We start from the raw sequence: 22919 nt of genomic DNA, 5'->3' as shown, positions 1-22919 counted from the left end.
TTAATATAAAATAATTATTTCTTATTATTTAGGAAAATATTATAATCTTATAAATTAATATAAAATAATTTTATTTAATCAATAATACTAATTTTATTTCATTATAGTGTTTATTATAATTTAGTAATTTATAAATATATTTCAAAATAATTGTAGGGAGATGAGATGCGAACTTGTTAAATAAAATATTCCTGCATGCAAAGCCAAAGAAAAATAAATTATTAAAATCAACTTTAGCACTGATTTTTAGTAACACTTTTAAGAGAAGTATCATACAAGACAAATACAAGGCTGTACTAAGAAATAAATATTTAGTAGATTACAAATAAAAAAGTGTTTTTTTGAATAAAATAGTCTCCACCTTCAGAAAAATAAATATATTATCACTATTCTTAATTTTACTTCTTCATACAACCCAAAACATCTCTTCATTCAGAGTCAATCAAAGGTAGCATTGCATACTTTCTCCTCATTACCCACTTCAATACTGAATCCTGATGCATCCATTACAACTTCCTTTTAGCATCAAAATCTGATTTTTATTTCTTTTATTTCATTTTCAGTATAAAGAAACAAACTTTTACCCTCCCCTGTTGCCACCCTTTTATACTTCACTAACTCATGCCACTGCAGTATTCATTCTCCTTCTTCACTATATTATTTCTCATCTTTTTTGTACCAAGCTGTTGATTACCCTGTAGGCTAATCTGCATACATTTCACAATTTGTCATTAAAGAAAGAAAATTGCAATGATCTTTTGTGCTTTTGTTTCAGGCTTGGAAATGCATAAGGAAGCTGAGGATGACTATGCTTACCTTTCTAACTTACTTCAAGAGTTCACCAGTATTCCCAACATTGACAAGGCATGGCTTTTTGGTTGTGAGTCTCCTTTGTTGCCCTCTTTGGAAAACAATAAATTTTTCAATTAGCACTAAAAGGAGAAAACTAGAAATAACCTACATAAGTTAAAATTAGATGAAGAAACTAAATCAGAGAGCTTTTTGTGAAGTACTTCATTCATTAGCTAATTTTAGCCCTCAGGAGAATAACTTATTTCATTTTACATTCTTATTGTTTTCTTCTCCATTAAGTATTGTTGAGAAGTTCATCGAAACACAGTTAATTTATTTCATTGATCTGTGATAGTTCCATTGCATTGCTAGCCAAATTGATATTTTACCTTTTTTCTCTGTAGCTCCAGGCTTGCAGTTGCAAGGAATGTTTGCTGTTTCCCAACCAGATCTTTTAAGAAACAGGAGGAGGACATCCATCATGTCCTGTAACATTCTAAAAGAAAGGGACAGTTCTGTGAATTTTCTGTGGGCTCCGTTTCCAATAGAGATGTCTGGCGTGTCTTTGATTGTTCCATCACCGTCTGGCTCAAAACTCTTAGTGGTTCGAAATTCAGAGAATGAAGGTCCTTGTTGCTTTCAGATTTGGAGCTCTTCTCGAATGGAGAAAGAGTTCCTTATTCCTCAATCACTGCATGGCTCAGTATACAATGATGGATGGTAAGTGATGTGTTATTCATGTCTTTTGTTCCTTTGATACTTGGTTACTTCAAAATTAGTAATGTATCTGTTAGGTTGAGTGATAGGAAGGGGAACACAACGGGGAAATGAATAAACTATGAGAAGAACTAACCAAGATAAGGAAAATTTCTACAATTCTCTGCTTCTTCACTATGCAAAAGACATTATGTTGTTCTTGTTAGTTAGTCTTTATGAGACATTATGTTGTTCTTGCTAGTTAGTCTTTATGAGACATTATGTTGTTCTTGCTAGTTAGTCTTTATGAGACAGTTATACTCTTATAACAGAAAACAAAACATAAATATATTTTTCATTTTCAAAATTGACAGTTCATTGCTTCTAGATCACGTGTTCCCTCCTTTGGCTAACATGTGTCTTAGCCTCTCTCTATATATTGTTGTATCTTCCTAAGAGAATATAGTGAAATGAATAATCTCTTTCTTTTTCAGTCTTCTCTTCTGCACTCTCTCTTTTCATGTTTACCTTTCATTTTTTCTCAGTCAGCCATGACTGATACAACTTCAACCGTGTCCAAATCCTCTTTCCTTCTTCATCATTTTACTACCCCTATCACTCTCAAACTCATCCATGGGCTATCTTTCTTTCATTTTCTTCAAGGCACGGACGTTCCTTCTCGCTTTCTACCATCTTCCGATGCTTCTGCCGCTGCTGTTGTTAATCCAGAGTACACGTTTTATGTTCAACAAGATCATCTCCTAGTTGCAAGGATGTTTTCTTCAATGTGACTATCCTAATGAAAATGGTTGCTCTCAACACTTCTGCCAAAATAGGGACCACTCTCAACAATTATTTTGGATCTCATACCGGTGCTCAAATCAAGAAACTCAAAGTTCAACTCGAGAATCCAAAGAACAATGGCGATGTTCGAGCACCTGTCTTCTTGGAATCAAGAAAACTTTTGATTCGCGCCATAGGAGCACCCATCTCTGCTGACGAACATATCTATTAGTTGTGACTTACTGTTACTATTTTTAGGTCATTAGTTGTTTAGTTTCATAAGTACTCATATTTTTAACTTAGTAGGGCAAGTTACATCTGAACTATTACTGCAGTAATGTAGACATTCATTTTTCCTTTTTCATATGGTTTAGGTTTGAGGGTGTCTCGTGGAACATGAATGAACTATGTATAGCATATGTAGCAGAAGAGCCCTCTCCTGCAAAGCCCACATTTAATGGTTTGGGGGGCTACAAGATAGGTGGTTGTGCAGATAAAGATTCAGGTTATTGGAAATGTCAAGGGGACTGGGAGGAGGACTGGGGAGAAACATATGTTGGAAAGAGACAGCCTGCACTATTTGTCATCGACATCGACAGGTTTCTCATCATTCATTTCAATGATGGATAATATTTTGATATGTTTCTTAGATACGACTCTTTGGTTTTGATTTTACAGCGGAGAGGTGCAAGAAGTCAAAGGAATTGACAAATCTTTGAGTATTGGCCAAGTTGTGTGGGCTCCATTTACTGAAGGCTCAGAACAATACCTTGTATTTGTTGGGTGGTCATCCAAGCCAAGAAAGCTTGGCATTAAGTACTGCTCTAACAGACCTTGCGCATTATATGCTGTTAGAGTAAGAGCACTGCATCATGAGTCAAAATCTAATGAACCAGTACTCCAGTAAGTCACATTAGTTAGATCTTATCAACTCTTATTGTTTTGACCCTATTTGAATGTATTTACTTATTGCGACGTTGGTTATTTCTGAACTGAATTATGAAAGCAATGTTTTACATGTAGGTCAACTGAAGAATTTCATGCGCTGAACCTTACTCAACCTATAAGCAGTGCATTCTTTCCACGGTTCAGGTAGGCTGGTACTGGTGGAATCGGATACATGTTTGAAGACTTTTTGTCCAATAGTTATTAGGTTTTGGTTGTGCACGTATTGATTGATCTCCATTTGTTTCAAGGGTGGCAAACGTTTTTCCATTAAGTTTTTGGTGTGCTTACCTGTGATTTTGTTGACAAGAAAATGGAAACATTTCGAAAGATGAAGATGACTAGCGGAAGGATTAAGGTTATTAGTATATTGAATCATGTCAAGTCAATAAATCGTGTCAGTAAGGCTTGAAATTCTTGGATCTGGTGGATGGTGGTTGTAGCAAAAGGATAGGTTTCTTTCAAAGTTTTTTTTATTTTCCTGATGTTTTATTTTGTGTTTTTAATTTTTAAGTTTTTGAGATGTCATGGCGTATTTTTCAGAGCATTGGAAGATATGAAAAAGGTTATTTGAAAGTTACTTGTCTTTATGGTTGAAACAAAGGGTATTACTGTTTAGTCAGCAAGGGATGTAAAAAGGTTCTTCTGCAGAAAACCTTTTATTCTTATTTGTTTTATCTAAGTCAGTAAAACAATTTAATCAAATATTGGCTCATGAAACTATATTAGTTGTTTTGAAATATTGGTACGTGAGTTGTATCCTTAAAATTCTGACTGTTATTTTATGAGTTTTCCACCAGCCCAGATGGAAAATTTCTTGTGTTTTTATCTGCAAGAAGTGCTGTGGACTCTGGAGTGCACAATGCTACAAATTCACTTCACAGAATTGATTGGCCAACTGATGGAAAACCGTTCCAATCTTCCAAAATTTACGACATTGTAAGCTCTTCCTATATGGCTAGTTTAGTTTTAATGTATTTGGTTTAACTGCATTCTTTAGTAACTTAGAGTGAAGCTCTTTTTTGCCTTTTCATCTACTTCATTTATTAAATACACTGGATTCAAGTCCAAGTTGTTGGATACACAGGCCTTGTAGTTTTTCATTTGTGTTGTTTATGCTAGCATTGAGGATCCTTGCTATTTTACAAAACAAAACATGATACGCTACTTGGTTCTATAAATAAGATTATTTTCTTTTCTTCTTCATACTACCCCTCCTCTTCTTAGTGAAATCTAAACATATGTCAATTAGTGCATATTGTTTTCAGTTAATAACTCTGGTCTTTTCAATCAATTTTGGAGATTCCTGTTGTGATGTGTGCTGAAGATGGTTGCTTCCCTGGGCTTTATTGTATCACTATTCATAGTAATCCTTGGTTATCTGACAACTGCACAATGATTATATCATCGATCTGGCACAGCAGTGAAGTTCTGATCTCTGTGAATGTGTTGAGGTAAGTAAATAACAATAGGAATGCTTTTTCATTTATCAAAGGTTGTGTATTCTTTATTATCAACTCACTTTCTTCATCGCGTTATAGTGGGGAAATATTACACATCAGCCCAGCAGATTCAAACTTCTCGTGGAATCTTCTTACAATGGATGGGAACAATATTGTTGCCAGTAAAAACAACTGCTTAATTTGTCAATACCTGGGACTTATGAAGTAGAGGAATATGTTTTATCCTTTTTCTCTGTCAATCCTTTTGCAGTTTCCAGCAGTCCGGTTGATGTTGCTCAAATAAAGTATGGAATGGCCATTGAGAAGGAGACAAACACTACTACATGGAGTTGGTCAAATATATCCAGTCCCATATTCAGATCCTCTGACAAGGTTTGTTCTATTTTCTTGTCAGATATTATCAGAAATCATTGTTGCAAAAATATGGCATTCTATTTAGAAGTGAATGATTGGATTTTGGCTGCAGGTTAGATCTTTGCTGTCCTGTCTCCAGTGTAGTATACTGAGGATCTCCGTCAAGGATGCTCATGATGGTCAAACAAAAGGTTTTCAAGTTATTCTGGATTCTTACTCATGGATATTCAGTGTTAAGTTGAATGACTTAATGAAATTTCAGATAGGCTTTAATTTGTATATTCTCGGAATCCAATTGATAAGGTATCCTATTAAATCTTATGAAATTCAATCCATATAATGCTCCTCGATAATGAGGTGAATTAACCTGATTCATGTGATGAAAATTTATACATACAGAACTAAATTTATTGGAAATCATACTGATTCTTCCCTCCACTCTCCCCAGCATGCACTGTCCCCACCATGTCCTCTCCCAAAAAAGGAAAATGAACAAAAGCTAAATTTTGATTGGTGCATGAAGATAATAATACTATGTATTATATCTTGCATAAAATCTTGATTTTATAATTTGATAAAGAAACGAGAAGAAACAAGAAATCAGAGAACTGAAGCTTTTTAGTTTTAAATGTTCACTATAAGGGGGCTATGTATAATCATTTAACAGAAATCATAAAAGAACTTTGTGGATCATTTCTTATGTGACTATTGAAAATATTTGACTTGATAAGTTGATCAAGATTGTCTTCTTATACAATGCAACCACTTATTTGGTGATATAGTACTTCAGGAACAAATCTAACACTTATTAATCACGCCCTATTCAATAAATCTTACTCAAATTTATTGACCAGTCAATTGACTCTATTTTAATTTCAGGTGCTACAAAACCTTTTGAAGCTATATTTGTGTCTTCTAAAACCAATAGCAAGATTGAATTTGATCCATTAATTGTGATCCTTCATGGAGGGCCCCAAGACGTCTCTTTGTCATACTTTTCTAAGTATTATGCTTTTCTATCTTCAGTTGGATACAGCTTGCTGATTGTAAATTACAGGTAGCCAACATATTCTTGAACTTCCAACCATTAGTTTTGGTTCAGTATTGTTATGCCAAGAGAGATGGATGGCCTGCCCTCAAACAGTTACTGGTCTTTGTGAGTTATTCATTTAGCTAGGGCTGAAATAGGTTTTAGGTACCCAATATGTGACCGATCTTTGTTTTGAGTACCCTATAAGTTTTTTCAGGATACCTAGTAAATTAGAAAATTTTGGTTTAAGTCCCTGAAAAAAATACTTCTTGGTATTTAATCCCTACTACTATGTTGACTCCTTCAATTGATTCCTGAAATATTTAGATTTTTTGTTATGCTATAAGGACTCTGAAAAAATATACTTAGATTGAATTTCCTGGACAGAAGTCTTTCATGCTCCATCTGCATCCCAATTATATTGTTTTAAAGTTTGCACTACTTTTCTTTGAGGAATAAATGTCATTGTCAACACTCGTAAGGAAACCCATTATGATCGCTTATAGCTTAAAGAACCTTTCGATATCAAAACATGGATAAAGAAATGTTTCTAATTGTCCATTTTGAGGTTTCATATATGTTATTATTTCTCAGAGGTTCATTAGGATTTGGTGAGGAAGCATTGCAATCTCTTCCAGAGAATGTTGGGTCTCAGGTATTCATTATTTTCTACTTCTAATTCTAAATACTTTGATTAGGTTAAGGTATCGAAGCAAAGCTCTAATTTATAAGCTAGTTTTGCTGTATAGATACACTATACTTTCTGGGTCGGACCTTAATTTTAGTTTTTCATATATAGGATGTCAATGATGTTCTCTCTGCCATAGATCATGTCATCAACTTGGGTCTTGCTAGTCCATCTAAGATTACAGTAATGGGCATTTCACATGGTGGTTTTCTGACAACCCATTTGATTGGCCAGGTGCAATAAGTCCACTTAATAGTCCTATCCAAATATATCTATACATGTTTTTGTCTCACATCTTGCAATATCAATTTGCTGTAACATATGAACTCTGCATTTGGTGCAGGCACCAGACAAGTTTGTAGCAGCTGCTGCAATCAATCCTGTTTGTAACCTTGCACTGATGATTGGAACAACAGATATCCCTGATTGGTGCTATGTAGAAGCTTGTGGAACCAAAGCCAGAAATTGCTTTACTGAACCACCTTCCCCAGAAGATTTGACTCTCTTTTATAGGAAGTCTCCTATTTCACACGTCTCTAAGGTGTGGATTGAATTTATGTGGTATTTATAAGAGCTCTGAACAAAACCATATTTAAAAAAGAGTATGGTCAGATGGACCTCTTAAAGGGAGTTTTTTTTTCATCGTTAAGATACATGCTGAGATTGTCACCTTAAAAATCCTTCTGGATACAGTTGAATTCTGGAATTATAGTTTGTATTTTTTATGAAATGGGCAGGTAAAAGCACCAACATTGTTCCTATTAGGTGCCCAAGATGTTCGTGTTCCAAATTTTGATGGGTTGCAAGTAAGAACTTAAGAGCTTTTAGATAGTCATAATGAGGAGTTACCATCTTGATTGGTACTGTATTGACATAAAACTTTGAATGTTTAAATGTGCAGTATGGTCGGGCCTTGAAGGAGAAAGGAGTAGATGTCAAAATCATTATGTTTGAAAATGATGTTCATGCACTCAAAAGGTAGACAAAGCCTACATAAAATGAGAGAATCACTTCTGATTTTAACGTATTTTATTTTTATATTTTGCAGGCCACAATCTGACTTTGAATCTTTCCTTAACATTGGGGTGTGGTTCAACAAGTACTGTAAATACGGGGCAAGTGAATCACAAGAATCAAAGGATTAGAAGACGCACCAACTATTTGTTATATTGTCAAAATGAAGACCAGTCTATTTGTTACCCTCTACTCGAAACGTGTTGGAAATGGTGGTGTTTAACATTTTTTTTTTTTTTTACTAATTTTGCTTGTTTTCCTTCCTATTTGGTAATGAAAGAAAACATAATATTTGGTAAAGAAAAAGAAATTGTGACTTCTTGGTCCATAATCTAGTTCATCCATCATTTTAGCCCAATTCAATTTATAATACACTCACAAGCTAAAATATAATGGAATGAATTAATTCATTTTTTTTTTTATATTCAAACTACGATTGAGTTTCTCAATGTAAAATTAGTTAGTCATGTCTTATCATGTATATAATATAAATTTTGTCATTTCCTATAACTTTTATCACTTCACCTTTCTATAAAAATAACTTGGGTGTGAGAGAGAGACTAATATAAAAAAAAATTACATCAGAGAAAGAGTTAGTAAATATGCCTAAACATAAAATGTAACCTTCACATACAATTATTTATTATTTCTTATATACTATTTGCCTTTTGATTGTTTCTTATATATTATTTGCTTTTTATTGGTAAATATTTTGTTCCATTTGTTACAAACTCAACTCTTTTCCTGTCAAGATCATTTCAACATAATGAACAAGGTATACAATACAATGGTAAATTCTCATATCTATTATACATATTATTTGTTATATATATATATATATAAAAAGTTTGGACACTCCTCTGATAAATGGTGTTTCTAATACATGTCATCGATACTTCTATAATATTCATTTTTGTGAAGTGTCTAATTCAAAAAATATTTTTCAAATTTTTGACAATTTTATTACGGTTTTAATACAATTTAAATAAAATACATTAATTTTTTAAAATTCAATTTTATTAAACATTTTCTATAAAAAAATCTGAAACATATATTTTATATACATTAATGTTTATTATTAATTTATATAATTTATATAATTTATATAATTTATAGTTACATAATATATAAATTAATGTATTTCTTATATTTTAGAAATTATAAGTCTATATATATCTGTATTACATAGTTAATAGTTTGTTATTATTTTAAATTCTTGTATTTTTATAAAAGGAAATTTATATAATAAATATAAGATATTTTAAAAATAAATGGAGAGCAAGATGTTTGGTAGCAGGAGCAGCGTGGGTAATTGGTGTGGAAGAGTAGCAGCATCACCCAATTATTTATTTCTCCCGATTCAGCTTCCTATTCCTAATCTTATTCCTAATCCAATTCTTCACTGTTCACGCTCATCACTGCAACTCACTGCGTAATAATCATTCATTTCGTTATCATTCATTCATTCCTTCATTCATCATGCATTCATTCTATTTGCTTCAATCTGCAGCAGAAGACGCTTTTCGTTTTCACCAGTTCCACCAATGGACGACGAGCACCAAGCCAAGGAGCAAGAAGAGTACGCGTCTCACTCCGACCATCTCCACCAATTCACCGCCATCCCCACCATCGACAAGGCATGGCTCTTCAACTCCCACACCATCCACATGCCTTCGCAGGCAATGTTCTGCGTTAGTCAACCCAACCTTCTCACCAACAAGAGGAAGAAGTCCATCGTCTCCGCTTCCCTGCTCAGACAAACCGACGCCACCGTTGCCTTTCACTGGACTCCCTTTCCGATCGAATTCAGCGGAGTCTCCGCCATGCTTCCGTCGCCTTCTGCCTCCAAGCTGCTCATTGTTCGGAATCCCGAGAGTGAAGGTCCTTGTCGCTTTGAAATTTGGAGCTCCTCTCAACTGGAAAAGGAGTTCCATGTCCCTCAATCCAAGCACGGTTCTGTGTACACTGATGGATGGTAAACTTATTGTTGCTCTTTTGCCTGTTCGAATAAATCTTTTACACATAAAGTTTCTACAATTAACTTACAAGCTAATTTTAATTTATGTAGAAACTAATTTTAATTTATGAATGGAAATAGGTGACAAGTAGAGTGAGAAAGTAGTGCTAAATAGTAATATTAAACTGACATCCTTGTTTGGAATAGTTTATTTCTTGAGAAATAATTGCTTAGTTTTTTTATAAGGAAGACGTGTAAAATGAGTAATTATTTATTCAAAATACGCCAAATCAAACTTCTGCACAAAACTCTGTTACCACCTAAAATTTATGAGCTGGATTACTGTTTTGTGTTATTGTAGGTTTGAGGGGATCTCTTGGAATTTGAATGAAACTTGTATAGCGTATGTAGCTGAAGAGCCAGCTCCTGCAAAGCCCACATTCAATGATCTGGGTGGCTACCAGAAAAGTGGTTCTTCAGACAAGGACTGTGGTACCTGGAAAGCTCAAGGGGAATGGGAGGAGGAGTGGGGAGAGACGTATGCAGGGAAGAGGCAGCCTGCCCTTTTTGTCATCGACATCACTAGGTTTTGTATAATATATGGTTTTATGTTAAATTGATAATGAGTGATGTAACTTTTTAGATAGGAAATGCTAACTATAACAGTTATTTTGCAGTGGAGAGGTACAGGCCGTCAAAGGAATTGACAAGTCTTTGAGTATTGGACAAGTTGTGTGGGCTCCAACAATGGAAGGCTCTGTGCAATATTTGGTCTTTGTTGGATGGTCATTTGAGACAAGAAAACTTGGTATTAAGTACTGCTATAACAGGCCATGTGCATTATATGCTGTTAAAGCACCACACTATGAGTCAAAAGCAAATGAAACTGAGACTTAGTAAGTCACTTCTGTATTACTTTTCCTTTTGAAAGTGAATATCTTTTTATTAAGTTTGGTTGTGCAGAACTAAAGTTTGAAGGTGTATTGACTGATGTAGCTCAACTGAAGATGTTCAGGCTGTTAACCTAACTCAAACCATTAGTAGTGCTTTCTATCCACGGTTCAGGTAATAGCCAAAATCATTTTGCTTTTATTCTATTTATTTCATATGCTGAAACAAAGTCCCACACCCCAGCCCCACAAAAGGGTAGAATTTTTAGTTTTCCAGTTTTTGGTGTGTAAATAACATATTTTGTAAAATATGATGAAATTAATCTTTAAGGCCTATATTCCTTGATACTTACATTACATTATCAGTTTTTCCAAGTAAGATGTGTGAGAAACTATGCTCTGATTAAAAGCTGTCCAAAATCATTCCAAACATTCTCCTGAAAATTAGTTACATTCTAAAATGGAACATGTTATCACTTATCTGTTTTAGTATATGGAAGTAGTTCATTCATATTTCTCTTTTATTTTAAAATTTATGCAATGAGTTTATCAGTAACAAGTATGTGAATTTAATGTGTGTCAACTGCCCGTATTTAGAGAATATGAAAGTAATCTTTGAGGCATATATTCCTTGAAACATACATTAGATTCTCCATTATTAACTGTTTTTCCTAGCTAGATTACTTCTATAAAAGTAATCTTTTGCTCCTTATTTTCCCTAGACTTCTGTGCCAACTGCCACTATTTGGAGAATATGAAAGTAATCTTTGTGGCATATATTCCTTGAAACTTACATTACATTATCAGTGTCTCCTTGTAAGACGTGTGAGAAATTCTGCTGATTAAAAGCTGCCCAAATCATTTCAAACTTCCTCCTGAAAGTTTAGTTACCTCCTAAAATCTTACACATTATCACTTGTCTTTTTTAGTCACATGCATTTGTGTTTTTTTTTCTCCAAAATTTAAGCAAAACTTATCAGTAATAAGTGTGTGAATCTGATTTCTATGATCTTGATTCCTATGAATAAATTTTCTACCAGCCCAGATGGAAAGTTTCTTGTATTTGTATCTGCAAGAAGTTCAGTTGATTCTGGCGCCCATTCTGCTACAAATTCACTTCATAGAATTGATTGGCCTAAGGATATGAAGCTTTATCAATCTTCTAAAATTCATGAAGTGGTAATTTTTTTTTTCCTTTTTTGTCTAGTTTAACTTTAATCTGAATGGATGTCATGGAGATTTATTTCTGTTGCTTCTCTTTTATTTATTCATTTTATTAAAGAGTATGAACTTCTCAACTATCCTATGCTTAAGAACTAGCTTTGGAAAATATAAATTTTAACCATGTGTTTATGGTTTTACATGAAATAATTTGTTAAAGCTTTTTCTATAATGGGTGAATGAGGCTGTCTTCTAGTTGAAAATCTATACAATTTATTTCAGAATTTGTTTACTGAAAAAACAGGAATTTTCCAATTGGTTCTCTGTGGTTAGCATGTTAAGCACAGTAACTTAGTTTTCCTTGTTATCGTTTCTGAATTCTAGCTTCAATTTCCATAGAAGATAATGAATGGATGGCTAGCGTCATGTCTAGTATCAATATCATGAATCATGAGGCTGTTCGTACTGAGGAGTTCTTGCTGTTAGCAATGTTTTAAAAACCAAATACTAGTTGTCTGAGGCAACACCCAGACGTAACCTGTGAACTCATTTTTATATTTTCCAAAACATTTTCAAAATAAACTTGGAAATATTCATTTTGTTTTTTATTGCTTCATGGTAATGTCTTCTTGTCTCCCAAACTTATGCTAAATATTTTGGCCTTTGTTTCAAATTTTCTAGATTCCAGTTGTGTTGTTTGCGGAGGATGGCAGCTTCCCAGGGCTTTACTGTTCAAATATCCTCAGTGATCCATGGCTTTCCGATGGCCACAGTTTGGTTGTAGCTTCTGTATGGCACAGCAATCAAGTTTTACTTTCCATCAATGTGTTGAGGTACCTATGACAGTGGGGATACATTTTTGTTATGTTCATGTAAATCTTTATGCAAATCATGACGATCAACTTTCTACATTTTCATCAAATATAGTGGAGAAATATTGCGGATCACCCCTGCTAACTCGAATTTCTCTTGGAGTCTGCTTACATTGGATGGGAACAATATTCTTGCTGGTACTAACCATTAGATGCTTAATTTTTCTTTGACCCTAAATATTGGAGTGATGACACGTGTTAGTTTATTCTAAATTGTTCAACTTCATACAGTTTCTAGCAGTCCAGTAGATGTTCCTCAAATCAAGTACGGAGCTATTGTTAAAAATACAACTAATAATGAAGAATGGAGTTGGTCAGATGTCTCAAATCCCATATTTAAGTGCTCGGACAAGGTTTTGTTAAGTTTCCTTTTCAAATATTTCTACAAATTAATTAAGAAAGTGTTACATGCTCAAATTGTATCATTGGAAATTGGCTACAGGTTAGATCCTTGATCTCCTCTCTTACATCCAGTATAATGAAGATCCCAGTCAAGGATGTTTCTGAAAGCTTAACAAAAGGTATCTGCCTTATTCGGAATCTTTTCGCTGATTAAATGGCACGGGTTTGCCTTAATATAGCTCTTAATCTTACCACAAATGGCTAAAGTAAACATCTCGTGGTATAATGTGGTTCATGGTATCTGCAACATAACCAATTGAACACTCAAGGAAGAAGAAACCCTGCCAAATAATTTTATTGGACATCTAATGTTGTGTAGTATGGTATATGAAAAATGTTATTCATTCTTCTCTGCATTCTTACTTTCCCTTATAAAAAGTAAAGAAAAAGTTTCCAATTGGTTCATGAAGATGATAATGGAGACAATGTTAAGCTCTAAATAGAACCTGTATAAAGGTGCTGTGAAATTTAGAAAAGCTAAATTGTAGTGGGGAACAATTGAAAATGAAGATGGAGAAACTTGAGTAGAACTTATAGTCTTTTCCTTTATGAATAGTACTAGAAGGGTTAAGTGTGGCTGAAATGTCATGGATAAACAGTAGCAACATATAATTGATAGTTCTTTGCTGCGTCATATTGAAGTCATTTGATGGTTTAGATGATCTTGATCATCCCTAAAGTTATAAAACTGATAGCAGAGTTGAGTTAAAATAAATAAATCTGAAAAGTCGAAGGCATTTTATTCACAATGTAAGTTTATACTCAAATTTCTTTTGAGGAATTTATTTTCTTCTTTTTTGTTATGTCAACTTCAATTTCAGGTGCTAGTCAACCTTTTGAAGCTATATTTGTGTCATCAAAAACTAAGAAAAGTGATGCATGTGATCCACTAATTGTGGTCCTTCATGGGGGACCACATTCTGTATTATTGTCAAGCTTTTCGAAGCCATTGGCTTATCTTGCTTCAGTTGGATATAGCTTGTTAATTGTTAACTACAGGTAAATAATATCCTCTTTGGTTCCAAGCATTTTATCAAGCCATACAATTTAAATTCACAAATTTGATGTGTTCAATCATGTTCCTGTTGATTGTTTATGTAGAGTTTCTTCAGGAGATGGATTCTTATTCTCACTGTGATGCTCTTTCTGATCAGTGCTAGGAGACTTGGTAATTTTGAGCTTGAACCACACATGAAAGAAACAGCCTTACTAGGTCTAAAATGCTGCACCATGTCATTAGTTATAAGTAGTAATTCTATTATGAGCTACATAGTTCACATCCTGAATTTAGAGGGAGCTTTGAACTTTTAAAGTGGTTTATCAAGATAAAGCTAGCTTTATTCAGAAAGTTTGAAATTTGAAAAAATATTTGCATCATAAGCCACAAAAGGATCAAGAAATCAAATCTTTTTGGTTGGGCCTTGGGGCAGAAGAATAGAGTGATGGAGACCAAAAGTGAATGAGGTTCCGAAGGAAATATCTATTGTCATTTGTTTTCCAGAGCAATGTTCTTTGACAACATCAAATTACCAAGAGCCAAACCTCCATCTTTCTTATGATTTGGAATTATTTGAATTGAAACATAGTAATTATTTGGAATAACAAGGAATACATAGAATGAGAGAAAATAAATGCAGAATGAAATTGACAAAAAGAGGCAAGAGAGATCTAGGATCCTTGACAAAATACTTCGGTTAAGGAGGCTTACACTTTTCACGCGTCAGAAAAATCCTTAACTATTTTATCTGATTCTCTCTTTTTCTCCTTATGAAAAAATAGCCTAATATTTTGAACAAGCATATAAATTCATATCTGGATGATTCTTGTAGGACTTTAGAAATTCAATGCTGCCAAATTTCTGGTTTGTGTGGAAAAGCCATCTGCCCACAAGATTATAAATAAAATTACTCCAATATCTTCCATTCAAATCATTCTAGTTTCAAGTGAACTGTTAGTTTATAATATAAACTTCTAATCTCTATTAAAAATCTCATTTCAAGGCACGAAAGTTCTCTGGTATGTATTTTTTACTTATAGAATGCACAGAATAATTCAAGCCTTCCCCAAGGTTGTAATATATTCAACATTTAATTTTATGTGCAATAGATAACTTATTATAGCATAAACCTGTTTAGCATCATATCCTCCTCAATAATATGTTTATAGTGTTATATTATAGGTTTAGTAGATAAAATAGATAATTGATGGAAATGATAAATAATAGGATTAGGTTAATGAATAATGATATTATTTATCCTATCATTTTTCTCCTATTTATGCTAATTTTGTGGTTTGGTAAGTTTGAGTGGATAAAATAAATAATAGATAGAAATGATTAATAATTGATGGTATTATTTAGTATCCTATGCTATTTCTCCTATTTATACTAATTTTGTGGTTTGGTACTTGTGTAAGCCCAATTTTGCTTAGAATAAGTCTAGCATTAACATTAACCCCAATATTTTAACAATAAGTTTGTTGTATCATATATTCTAAGTGTTTTAATGTAAAACGGAATAATATTGGTGGAACTTTTATGTGATAGCCTGTATCATCTCACAGCTCATAAGGCCTCTTTTGATATCCAAATAGTTATAGATGAAGATGTGTTTAAATATAGTCTGTTCTAAGCTTACACGATAATATTTTCAGAGGCTCAATAGGCTTTGGCGAGGAAGCCTTGCAATCTCTTCCAGGAAAAGCTGGCTCTCAGGTATGTGGTGGTTTTTTCTTTTAATTTCTAAATTCTTCTCTTGATAGTGGTGTTATCTATCCAACATCTCACCTTCAAAAGCTAGTTCCAACTTCCAAAGCTATTATCATATTCTGGCTATATTTCTTTTTTCATGTGGTTGGATCTGATCATGATTTGTTACATGCAGGATGTCAACGATGTGCTCACTGCTATTGATCATGTCATTGACTTGGGACTCGCCAGTCCTTCAAAGATTGCAGTTCTTGGTGGCTCACATGGTGGCTTTCTGACAACCCACTTGATTGGCCAGGTTCAACTAGTTCTGTTACTTTTAAATTCTGATTGTAACAGCTATTGTGATAATTGAACCATGGATTTATATTAACTTTAAAAAGGATATAGCACATATTTATTTATGCTGGAGATTGAACAGTCAATTAATTTATGGTACTTGGGATGCTTATCTATTTTAGCATTGATTGACATTATTACAACAACTTCAGCATAATAGTTGTTGTTGAAAGGATTGGTGACAAAATAGGTAACACCATATTGAGAGGAGAGAAACTCAGAAGGTATGCTATGAGTTTCGTGTGTTGTGTACACACATGAGTATTCTTATTTATAATGAAGAAGAGATGCAATAATAAAAAAAAAATTCAATATCTAATAATGAGATATATTAGGTAAGACATTTCCTAATAAATTATATCATATCTCCCAATTTATTGTTATCAAACCATATTGTATGCTGTTTAAACACACGATTCTTCTTATTTATGATTGTTCTTATTTATGATAAAAAAGAGATACAATAAATAATGAGTGTTAGATGTAATGGGCTTAGGCTCATATCTTTGTATTTTCTTATTTATAAATGCATAACCCTATGTGCTTAATACACATAAGGGATTCAGCCTATGCCTCTCTCACTCTCTTTTATCTTAATTAGGAGCGAAATCAATATCTAATTATAAAAAGTATTTGATAACATTTTCCTATCAAATCATGATACCTCCCTATATAATATTATCAAATCATATCTCTAACATAATCAAACCATGTCTAACAGTTGTGATTATATAGATGCACATGGGAAATAAGGCCATTTGAACCCTGACATCTATTGATGTCCAGAATTTCTTGAACATTTTCAACAAATCCGGGATATGTGGTTTTGAAATGTTTGCTGAACAATACATCAACTGTTCTATATTAACAGAATGGAACATAATTGGATTAGAAATAACTTATCAATGGCAGAAAATAACTTAGCAAATAATTTTTATAATGTACACATAATTGGATAATATAAAAAAAGCACTTCGAATATTATATAGAAAGGTGTATGTATAAATGTAGGCATTTAACTCAGTTTGCAAAACTAATATCCATTTTAATAGTGGTCTGACTTTGTCTTTTTTAAAGTTTTACAATTCCGTTGTGGTTTTGTTTTTTATGTCTTTCTGATTGCTGTAGGCACCTGAGAAATTTGTTGCAGCCGCTGCTAGAAATCCTGTGTGTAACCTTGCACTGATGGTTGGTACTACTGATATCCCTGATTGGTGCTATGTGGAGACATATGGAACCAAGGGTAAAGATAAGTTTACTGAAGCACCTTCAGCAGAGGATCTAACTCTATTTTATAGCAAATCTCCTATTTCACACCTCTCGAAGGTCTGTACACCTACATATGGTTTTGAAATATTAAATTGTTGTTATATTATTACTCAATATTTTAAGCATGCTTCAAATAAAGGATAAGAAAACAACAATTGCATGAGTATTTGTATCAATAACAAGCCTGCAGTTTTAGCATCAAGGAATAGTTGAGGCTTAATTTTTGAACAAATGCATTAACTATTATAATTTTTCATGATTAATGAAACTTTTGTTACCTAGAATTTTGATTTTATTTAATTTTTTCCCTCTTATTCCTTTGAATTGCATGAAGTTGTATTGTACTATCCAGTGAACTGGTCTCAATGTTAATGCTCCACCACACAACTAAAATTGAAGCCTATTTATAATATTTGTCGCTGCTTGCTGTTTAAATCTTGCATTGATGATATGTTCAGGCAAAAACACCAACGCTTTTTCTACTGGGTGCCCAAGATCTCCGTGTTCCAATTTCGACTGGACTACAAGTAAGTATTATTATATAGCTGCAAACTCTTAGCCTTATAAACTATAACCAATATGACAGATAAATAAAACCATATTGTTTAAATTTGTAGTATGCTCGGGCTTTAAGGGAGAAAGGAGTACCAACAAAAGTCATTGTGTTTCCAAATGATGTTCATGGAATTGAAAGGTAAATAAATCTTAACATAAAGATCTCTCTTTCGTCGGTAAATATCTAATTTTGGAGCATACGAGAGAGTTCTTACAAATTACTAAATTTAGTTTAGTTTAAATCTACGTTTGATCCGTGTAAATAATTGCAATTGATAATATTGTTTGGTTCAACTTTTGTCCAGACCACAATCCGACTTTGAAAGCTACCTTAACATTGCGATCTGGTTCAACAAGTATTGCAAATGAGCTGCATTTTCAGAGAATGTACAAGACACTGTATTTCTACCTCTTTTTAATAAAAAGAATAATTCACTCAAGGTAATGTTATGAAAAGCACACAGAATACTTTAATTTAATAGAATTTCCCATCGATTATTCATTTACGGATAATTTTGTTTCAGATTTTGTATGAATCAAGTAGGACTGTTTTATGTCTGCTAATGTTTTTTTAGCACCCTTACATTTTCTTTCAGCCCTTCATAGGTATGAAAAAAGTTCAAACTGTATATGTGAGAAACATTTTGGATGGTTTAATTTAAAATCTATTCTGATTATATAATTTATAATTTAAAAAATGTTTTGGTCGATCTAGAATATGTATCCGTATGCTTAATCTAGAAATATACTCTATAATTTGAAATATATTTTTACACAATATGAAAATGTATTTTTAATTATATAATTTAAAATTTTTAATTATATAATTCAGAAAACAAACGTTGAATTGAATGCAGAATTCAGAAACAGTGATGAGTACCTCATATTAAAAAAGGGGAAGAGGCTAGGTTTAAGGTTTAGGCACACAATGAGTGGGCTTATTGCAAAAGTCCATATTCAATTTTAAATATTAGGTTGCTAATATCAAATATTTATCAATTTTATTCATAATTGATTTTCTTAAAAAAGTTATAATTATTTAATTAATTTTTATTGTTTAAATTTTATGCTTTAAGGGTTTTAATAATCATATTACAATTTTTTTCACATACTTTATTAATATATATTTTTTAAGAAGTTAGTTTTTAAATATGAGCGTGTTTAAAAGATATATTCGTATTTTCATTCGTACCTGTATATTAACTCCTTATCATAACTAATTTCACTAGTTATTATTTTTCAGTCCAATTTTTTAAATTAAATAAAAAAAACTAACTTAAAACATTATAAAAAGTATATTTTATTATTTAAAAGATATAAATATATAATAATATAGCAAATAATAAACATTTATATAGCAAATAATAGTATCTTTATTAATCGACTTAAAGATTATACTTTTGTAAAATTAAAAATATTATTAGCAACTCACCAATTTTTTTTTAATTAAAACTGAGAACCTAAGAATTGTTTTTATAACAATTAAAAACATAAAATAAATATACTATAATATAAATATTGATGGAAGATTCAGTGAAGGAAAAAAACTCATTTCGGAGCTTCAGAATCAAGCGTCGCCCTTGCAGCCGTCGTAGCCGACGCGGCGTAGGATCTCCGGCGCAGTGAAGGCCGGCGTGCCGCAGGCGGTGTGGAGGAGGTCATCGCCGAGGTGCTCCGGGATCGCGGAGAGGCCGAAGTCGGAAACCTTAAGGTCGCCGGCGGCGTCTAGGAGGAGGTTCTGCGGCTTGAGCTCACGGTGCGCGATGCCGTGTCGGTGGAAGAAGAGGAGCACAGAGACTACACGGGAGAAGTAGCGCCGCGCCAGGGAGAGCTTGGAGAAGAGCTCGCCGTGCCGGCGCAGTCGACGACGACGTAGATTTTGGTCTTTGTAGCGAGGACCTCGTGGATTTTGAGGATGTTTGGGTGGTTCTGGAGGCGGCGCATGGCGTCGATCTCGCGCACGATGCGGGGCTCCATGGCAGCGTCGACCGTCTTGGACTTGTCGATGGCGTCTACGAGGGAGCGCGGCTGGTACACTTTGGCGAAGTTGCCGCGGCCAAGGTACCTGCCGAGGAAGGTTGGTGGTCAGGAACCTATTTTTTATCAGCTCTATTATATGAAAGCATGTTCAATCCTTGGAAACATAGGCTTTCATTCATGTCCATTTCTGAAGTATAACGATATGGTTGTAGAGAAACAGTATCAGGATTCTGAGAAGGTCCCAAGTGGTAATGAGGATGATGGCAATGCCAAAGTAAATAGGAAAAAATTAAAGGGGAAAAGAGCAGTTGTAAGATGGATGAAGTTCTTTAGATTTAAGAAGAAGAAAGAGTATGAAAGGATGACAACAGAGGAAAAAATTTTATACAAATTGTTGAAGGTAAGTTTTATTTTTTTACTTTTATATCCACCTTTTTTATTGTTTTCAAATAGTATGTAATGTATGGTTCTGCTGATTTGTTTTTGCACCTTTGCCTCCCTGTGCTTACTATATCCATATATATGTTTGTATTACTTATTAATATTTTTCTTACTCCTCACGGCTTGTGTTTACATTTTAGCATGAAACACTAGGATTCTCCCACTTTCATAAAATAGTGATGCTCTTGACAAAAATAAATCTATTGCTGCTGGTAGTGTTTTCTTATAATGTATGCTAAAACAGTTGCTTAAGAAATCAACTGTAATATTTGTTGGTGTCAATAAAGATAAAAATAAATTTATGGTTCTCTGAATTGAATATTGGAACGTATTCAAATCTTAAATACCCAATTGCAGTAAGATAAACATGAATTAAATCTTTCAATCATTAACGATGATTTACAGAATTATTTTAGTGCATTCATACCTTAACAACTTGCCATCTAATTCTTCAAAGTTTTTTTTTTTTTCAATTTACAATTTGCATAGAATTTGTAAAAATGTGTTTAGTAAATGGTGTTGGAAGATATCTGCATTTTTTAGAGTGGCATTGTTAGGTACTGAACTAGAAATCAGAAATCAGGGTAAAATGTAATCTTTATTTCTAAAAGATAAAGAAGATATACATAAATTTATCTCCTTTACTATGATATTTGTGGAACCTGTATTCTTCCTCCCAATTCTCAGTTTTCAACTGACTCTAGCTAACCACCCCTTTCGATAAAAATTTGTTCTATTATGAACAAAACTAAGTTCTAATACCCTACTCAATAAAAATAGTACTTGGACTCTCATTCTTCCTAACCTAGGCACTAATAGACATTTAATTGCTTGAATAGGAGATTTGCATTCATCTTTCCCTTATTAGCTTTAGTGTCACATTTTCAACATTTTAGTTGCTTACTCTTTGTTAATGGCCCTTGGGTAACAATAATGTTACTCTCTTTGCTTACTCTCTTGTCTTGGTACAGCATCATGTGTTTATCAGAGCAAGACATTTTTTTGTCCTCTATTGAAGGTTGATCACAGTGTTTCTATGTACAAACTATTTATTCTGTAATTGAATACACCGTTACTGATAAAAGTGTAGTGGAAGAAATCAATTGATTTTGTTGTCTCTCCATCATTCTAGGCTCGAAAGAAAGAAGAGAGACTTTGTGAAGCTCTAAAAAAGATTGAGCCTGAATCCTCAGAAACAACCCATGATCCTGAGATATTGACACCAGAAGAGCATTTTTTCTTCTTAAAGATGGGCCTTAAATGCAAAAATTATGTACCAGTTGGAAGGCGAGGAATTTACCAAGGTGTAATTTTGAACATGCATCTGCATTGGAAAAAACATCAGACTTTGAAAGTAGTGGTGAAGACATTTTCAGCAGAGGAGGTTAAGGAGATTGCTGTTGAGCTAGCAAGATTGACAGGAGGTATAGTGCTTGACATTCATGAAGATAACACAATAATAATGTACAGAGGGAAAAACTACACTCAACCACCAACAGAGATTATGTCTCCACGAGTCTCTCTTTCGAGAAAGAAGGTACTGTGTTGTGTTTTCAATTTTTAGTCAGTTTTAATACAGAATAGAAATTGAGTTTAACTGGGGGTTTCAAAATTCTCCAACAGTTCTTGGTCTTCATTCATTGTCCATAATTTTATGGTGAAATTTCTATTGCACAGCGCTTCAGTTGCACAACCACTGCTATGTTTGAAATTTTGCATTTGCGGACCTTGGATGTGTACATACAATCACTCATGTTCATGCTACTATTTGTTTTAGAGAATTTTATGTTTCCTTAAATTGTTCAGTAGCTTGATGGTGTTAATTTTCATCTTCTGCAGGCATTAGATAAATCCAAATACAGGGATGCTCTCCGTGCTGTGAGGAGACATATTCCAAGACTAGAACAAGAGCTCGAAATTCTTCAAGCGCAATTTAAAAGTGCAGCTGAGAGTAATATAGATGCTTCTGACGCAATACAGAAAATTGACAGGGAGAGAATTTTAAATTTTCAGTCAGAGAATTCAGATAAACATGAAGAGTTGATGAATGATAAAATTGGGTGCACAGAATATGAGACAGATATGGACTCTGAATTTGATACTGATTCTGATAAGTTATCAGATATATTTGAGACAGATTCGGATGTAGAGAAATTTACCAGAGAGGAAAAACCTCTTTATTTGGACGAGTTTGATAAGTTTCGAGAGCAAAGTGATGGGGAAACGAATGATTTTGAAGAGCATCTACGACAAATGTCTCTGAACTCAAAATACATGGGAAAAGACCAACACTTGCCTAAGCTGGATGAAGTTGACAGAATTTTTCTGCGTGCTACATCCTTCTTAAAGAAAAAAATTAAATGAGAGAAAAAAATTAAATGAGAAAAATCATCGTGTTTGTGTAAAGAGTAGCCTTAGAGAAATTACAATGTATAACAATGAGGTGGCTTTGCTATTGATTCATTTTTTAAATTATAATTTTTTTAGATTTAGATCTTTGTTTGATATGCTTAGAATTTTTTAGTTTTAAAAAAATATTTTATTTATTGTTACTTAACAGTTCAGTATTGTGCATATTTCT

General features: G+C 33.3%; 3 protein-coding genes across 10 annotated transcripts; all 3 read left to right on the top strand.

Annotated features, from left to right (window-relative positions):
- Window positions 1-373: 373 nt before the first annotated feature.
- LOC137827595 (acylamino-acid-releasing enzyme) lies at window positions 374-8075 on the top strand. Of its 6 annotated transcripts, none has more exons than XM_068633794.2 (18): window positions 374-448; window positions 776-880; window positions 1197-1512; window positions 2646-2870; window positions 2950-3174; window positions 3295-3363; window positions 4017-4155; window positions 4519-4670; window positions 4758-4840; window positions 4930-5051; window positions 5146-5224; window positions 5913-6090; window positions 6658-6718; window positions 6863-6985; window positions 7095-7292; window positions 7489-7557; window positions 7653-7729; window positions 7800-8075. In XM_068633794.2, exons 2-18 carry the CDS (start codon window positions 784-786, stop codon window positions 7894-7896), a joined length of 2310 nt encoding a protein of 769 aa, XP_068489895.2. In that variant the 5' UTR covers window positions 374-448; window positions 776-783; the 3' UTR covers window positions 7897-8075. The 6 variants fall into 6 exon arrangements, with proteins under 6 accessions (XP_068489895.2, XP_090160455.1, XP_068489898.2 ...); XM_090304329.1 differs by having other exon boundaries at window positions 409-448; window positions 776-864; XM_068633797.2 differs by having other exon boundaries at window positions 441-632.
- Window positions 8076-9037: 962 nt separating this feature from the next.
- On the top strand, window positions 9038-18481 carry LOC137827594 (acylamino-acid-releasing enzyme). 2 transcript variants are annotated; one of them, XM_068633793.2, is made up of 17 exons: window positions 9038-9197; window positions 9276-9740; window positions 10084-10308; window positions 10400-10618; window positions 10719-10787; window positions 11653-11791; window positions 12455-12606; window positions 12701-12783; window positions 12877-12998; window positions 13088-13166; window positions 13869-14046; window positions 15700-15760; window positions 15930-16052; window positions 17222-17419; window positions 17821-17889; window positions 17980-18056; window positions 18223-18481. In XM_068633793.2, exons 1-17 carry the CDS (start codon window positions 9049-9051, stop codon window positions 18284-18286), a joined length of 2472 nt encoding a protein of 823 aa, XP_068489894.2. In that variant the 5' UTR covers window positions 9038-9048; the 3' UTR covers window positions 18287-18481. The 2 variants fall into 2 exon arrangements, with proteins under 2 accessions (XP_068489894.2, XP_090161231.1); XM_090305105.1 differs by lacking the exons at window positions 9038-9197; window positions 9276-9740; window positions 10084-10308; window positions 10400-10618 and having other exon boundaries at window positions 11658-11791.
- An 880-nt stretch (window positions 18482-19361) lies between these two features.
- LOH1 (RNA-binding CRS1 / YhbY (CRM) domain protein) lies at window positions 19362-22830 on the top strand. Of its 2 annotated transcripts, XM_068633806.2 has the most exons (4): window positions 19462-19994; window positions 20110-20297; window positions 21471-21875; window positions 22178-22830. In XM_068633806.2, the coding sequence occupies exons 2-4, from the start codon at window positions 20217-20219 to the stop codon at window positions 22700-22702; spliced, it is 1011 nt and encodes a 336-aa protein (XP_068489907.2). In that variant the 5' UTR covers window positions 19462-19994; window positions 20110-20216; the 3' UTR covers window positions 22703-22830. The 2 variants fall into 2 exon arrangements, with proteins under 2 accessions (XP_068489906.2, XP_068489907.2); XM_068633805.2 differs by having other exon boundaries at window positions 19362-20297.
- Window positions 22831-22919: the final 89 nt, after the last annotated feature.

Source organism: Phaseolus vulgaris, chromosome 7, assembly GCF_051622355.1.
Source record: "Phaseolus vulgaris cultivar YP4 chromosome 7, ASM5162235v1, whole genome shotgun sequence".
NCBI classification, from domain to species: Eukaryota; Viridiplantae; Streptophyta; class Magnoliopsida; order Fabales; family Fabaceae; genus Phaseolus; species Phaseolus vulgaris.
The sequence above is the reverse complement of the archived record's forward strand: the minus strand, read 5'-3'. Positions and strand labels throughout refer to the sequence as shown.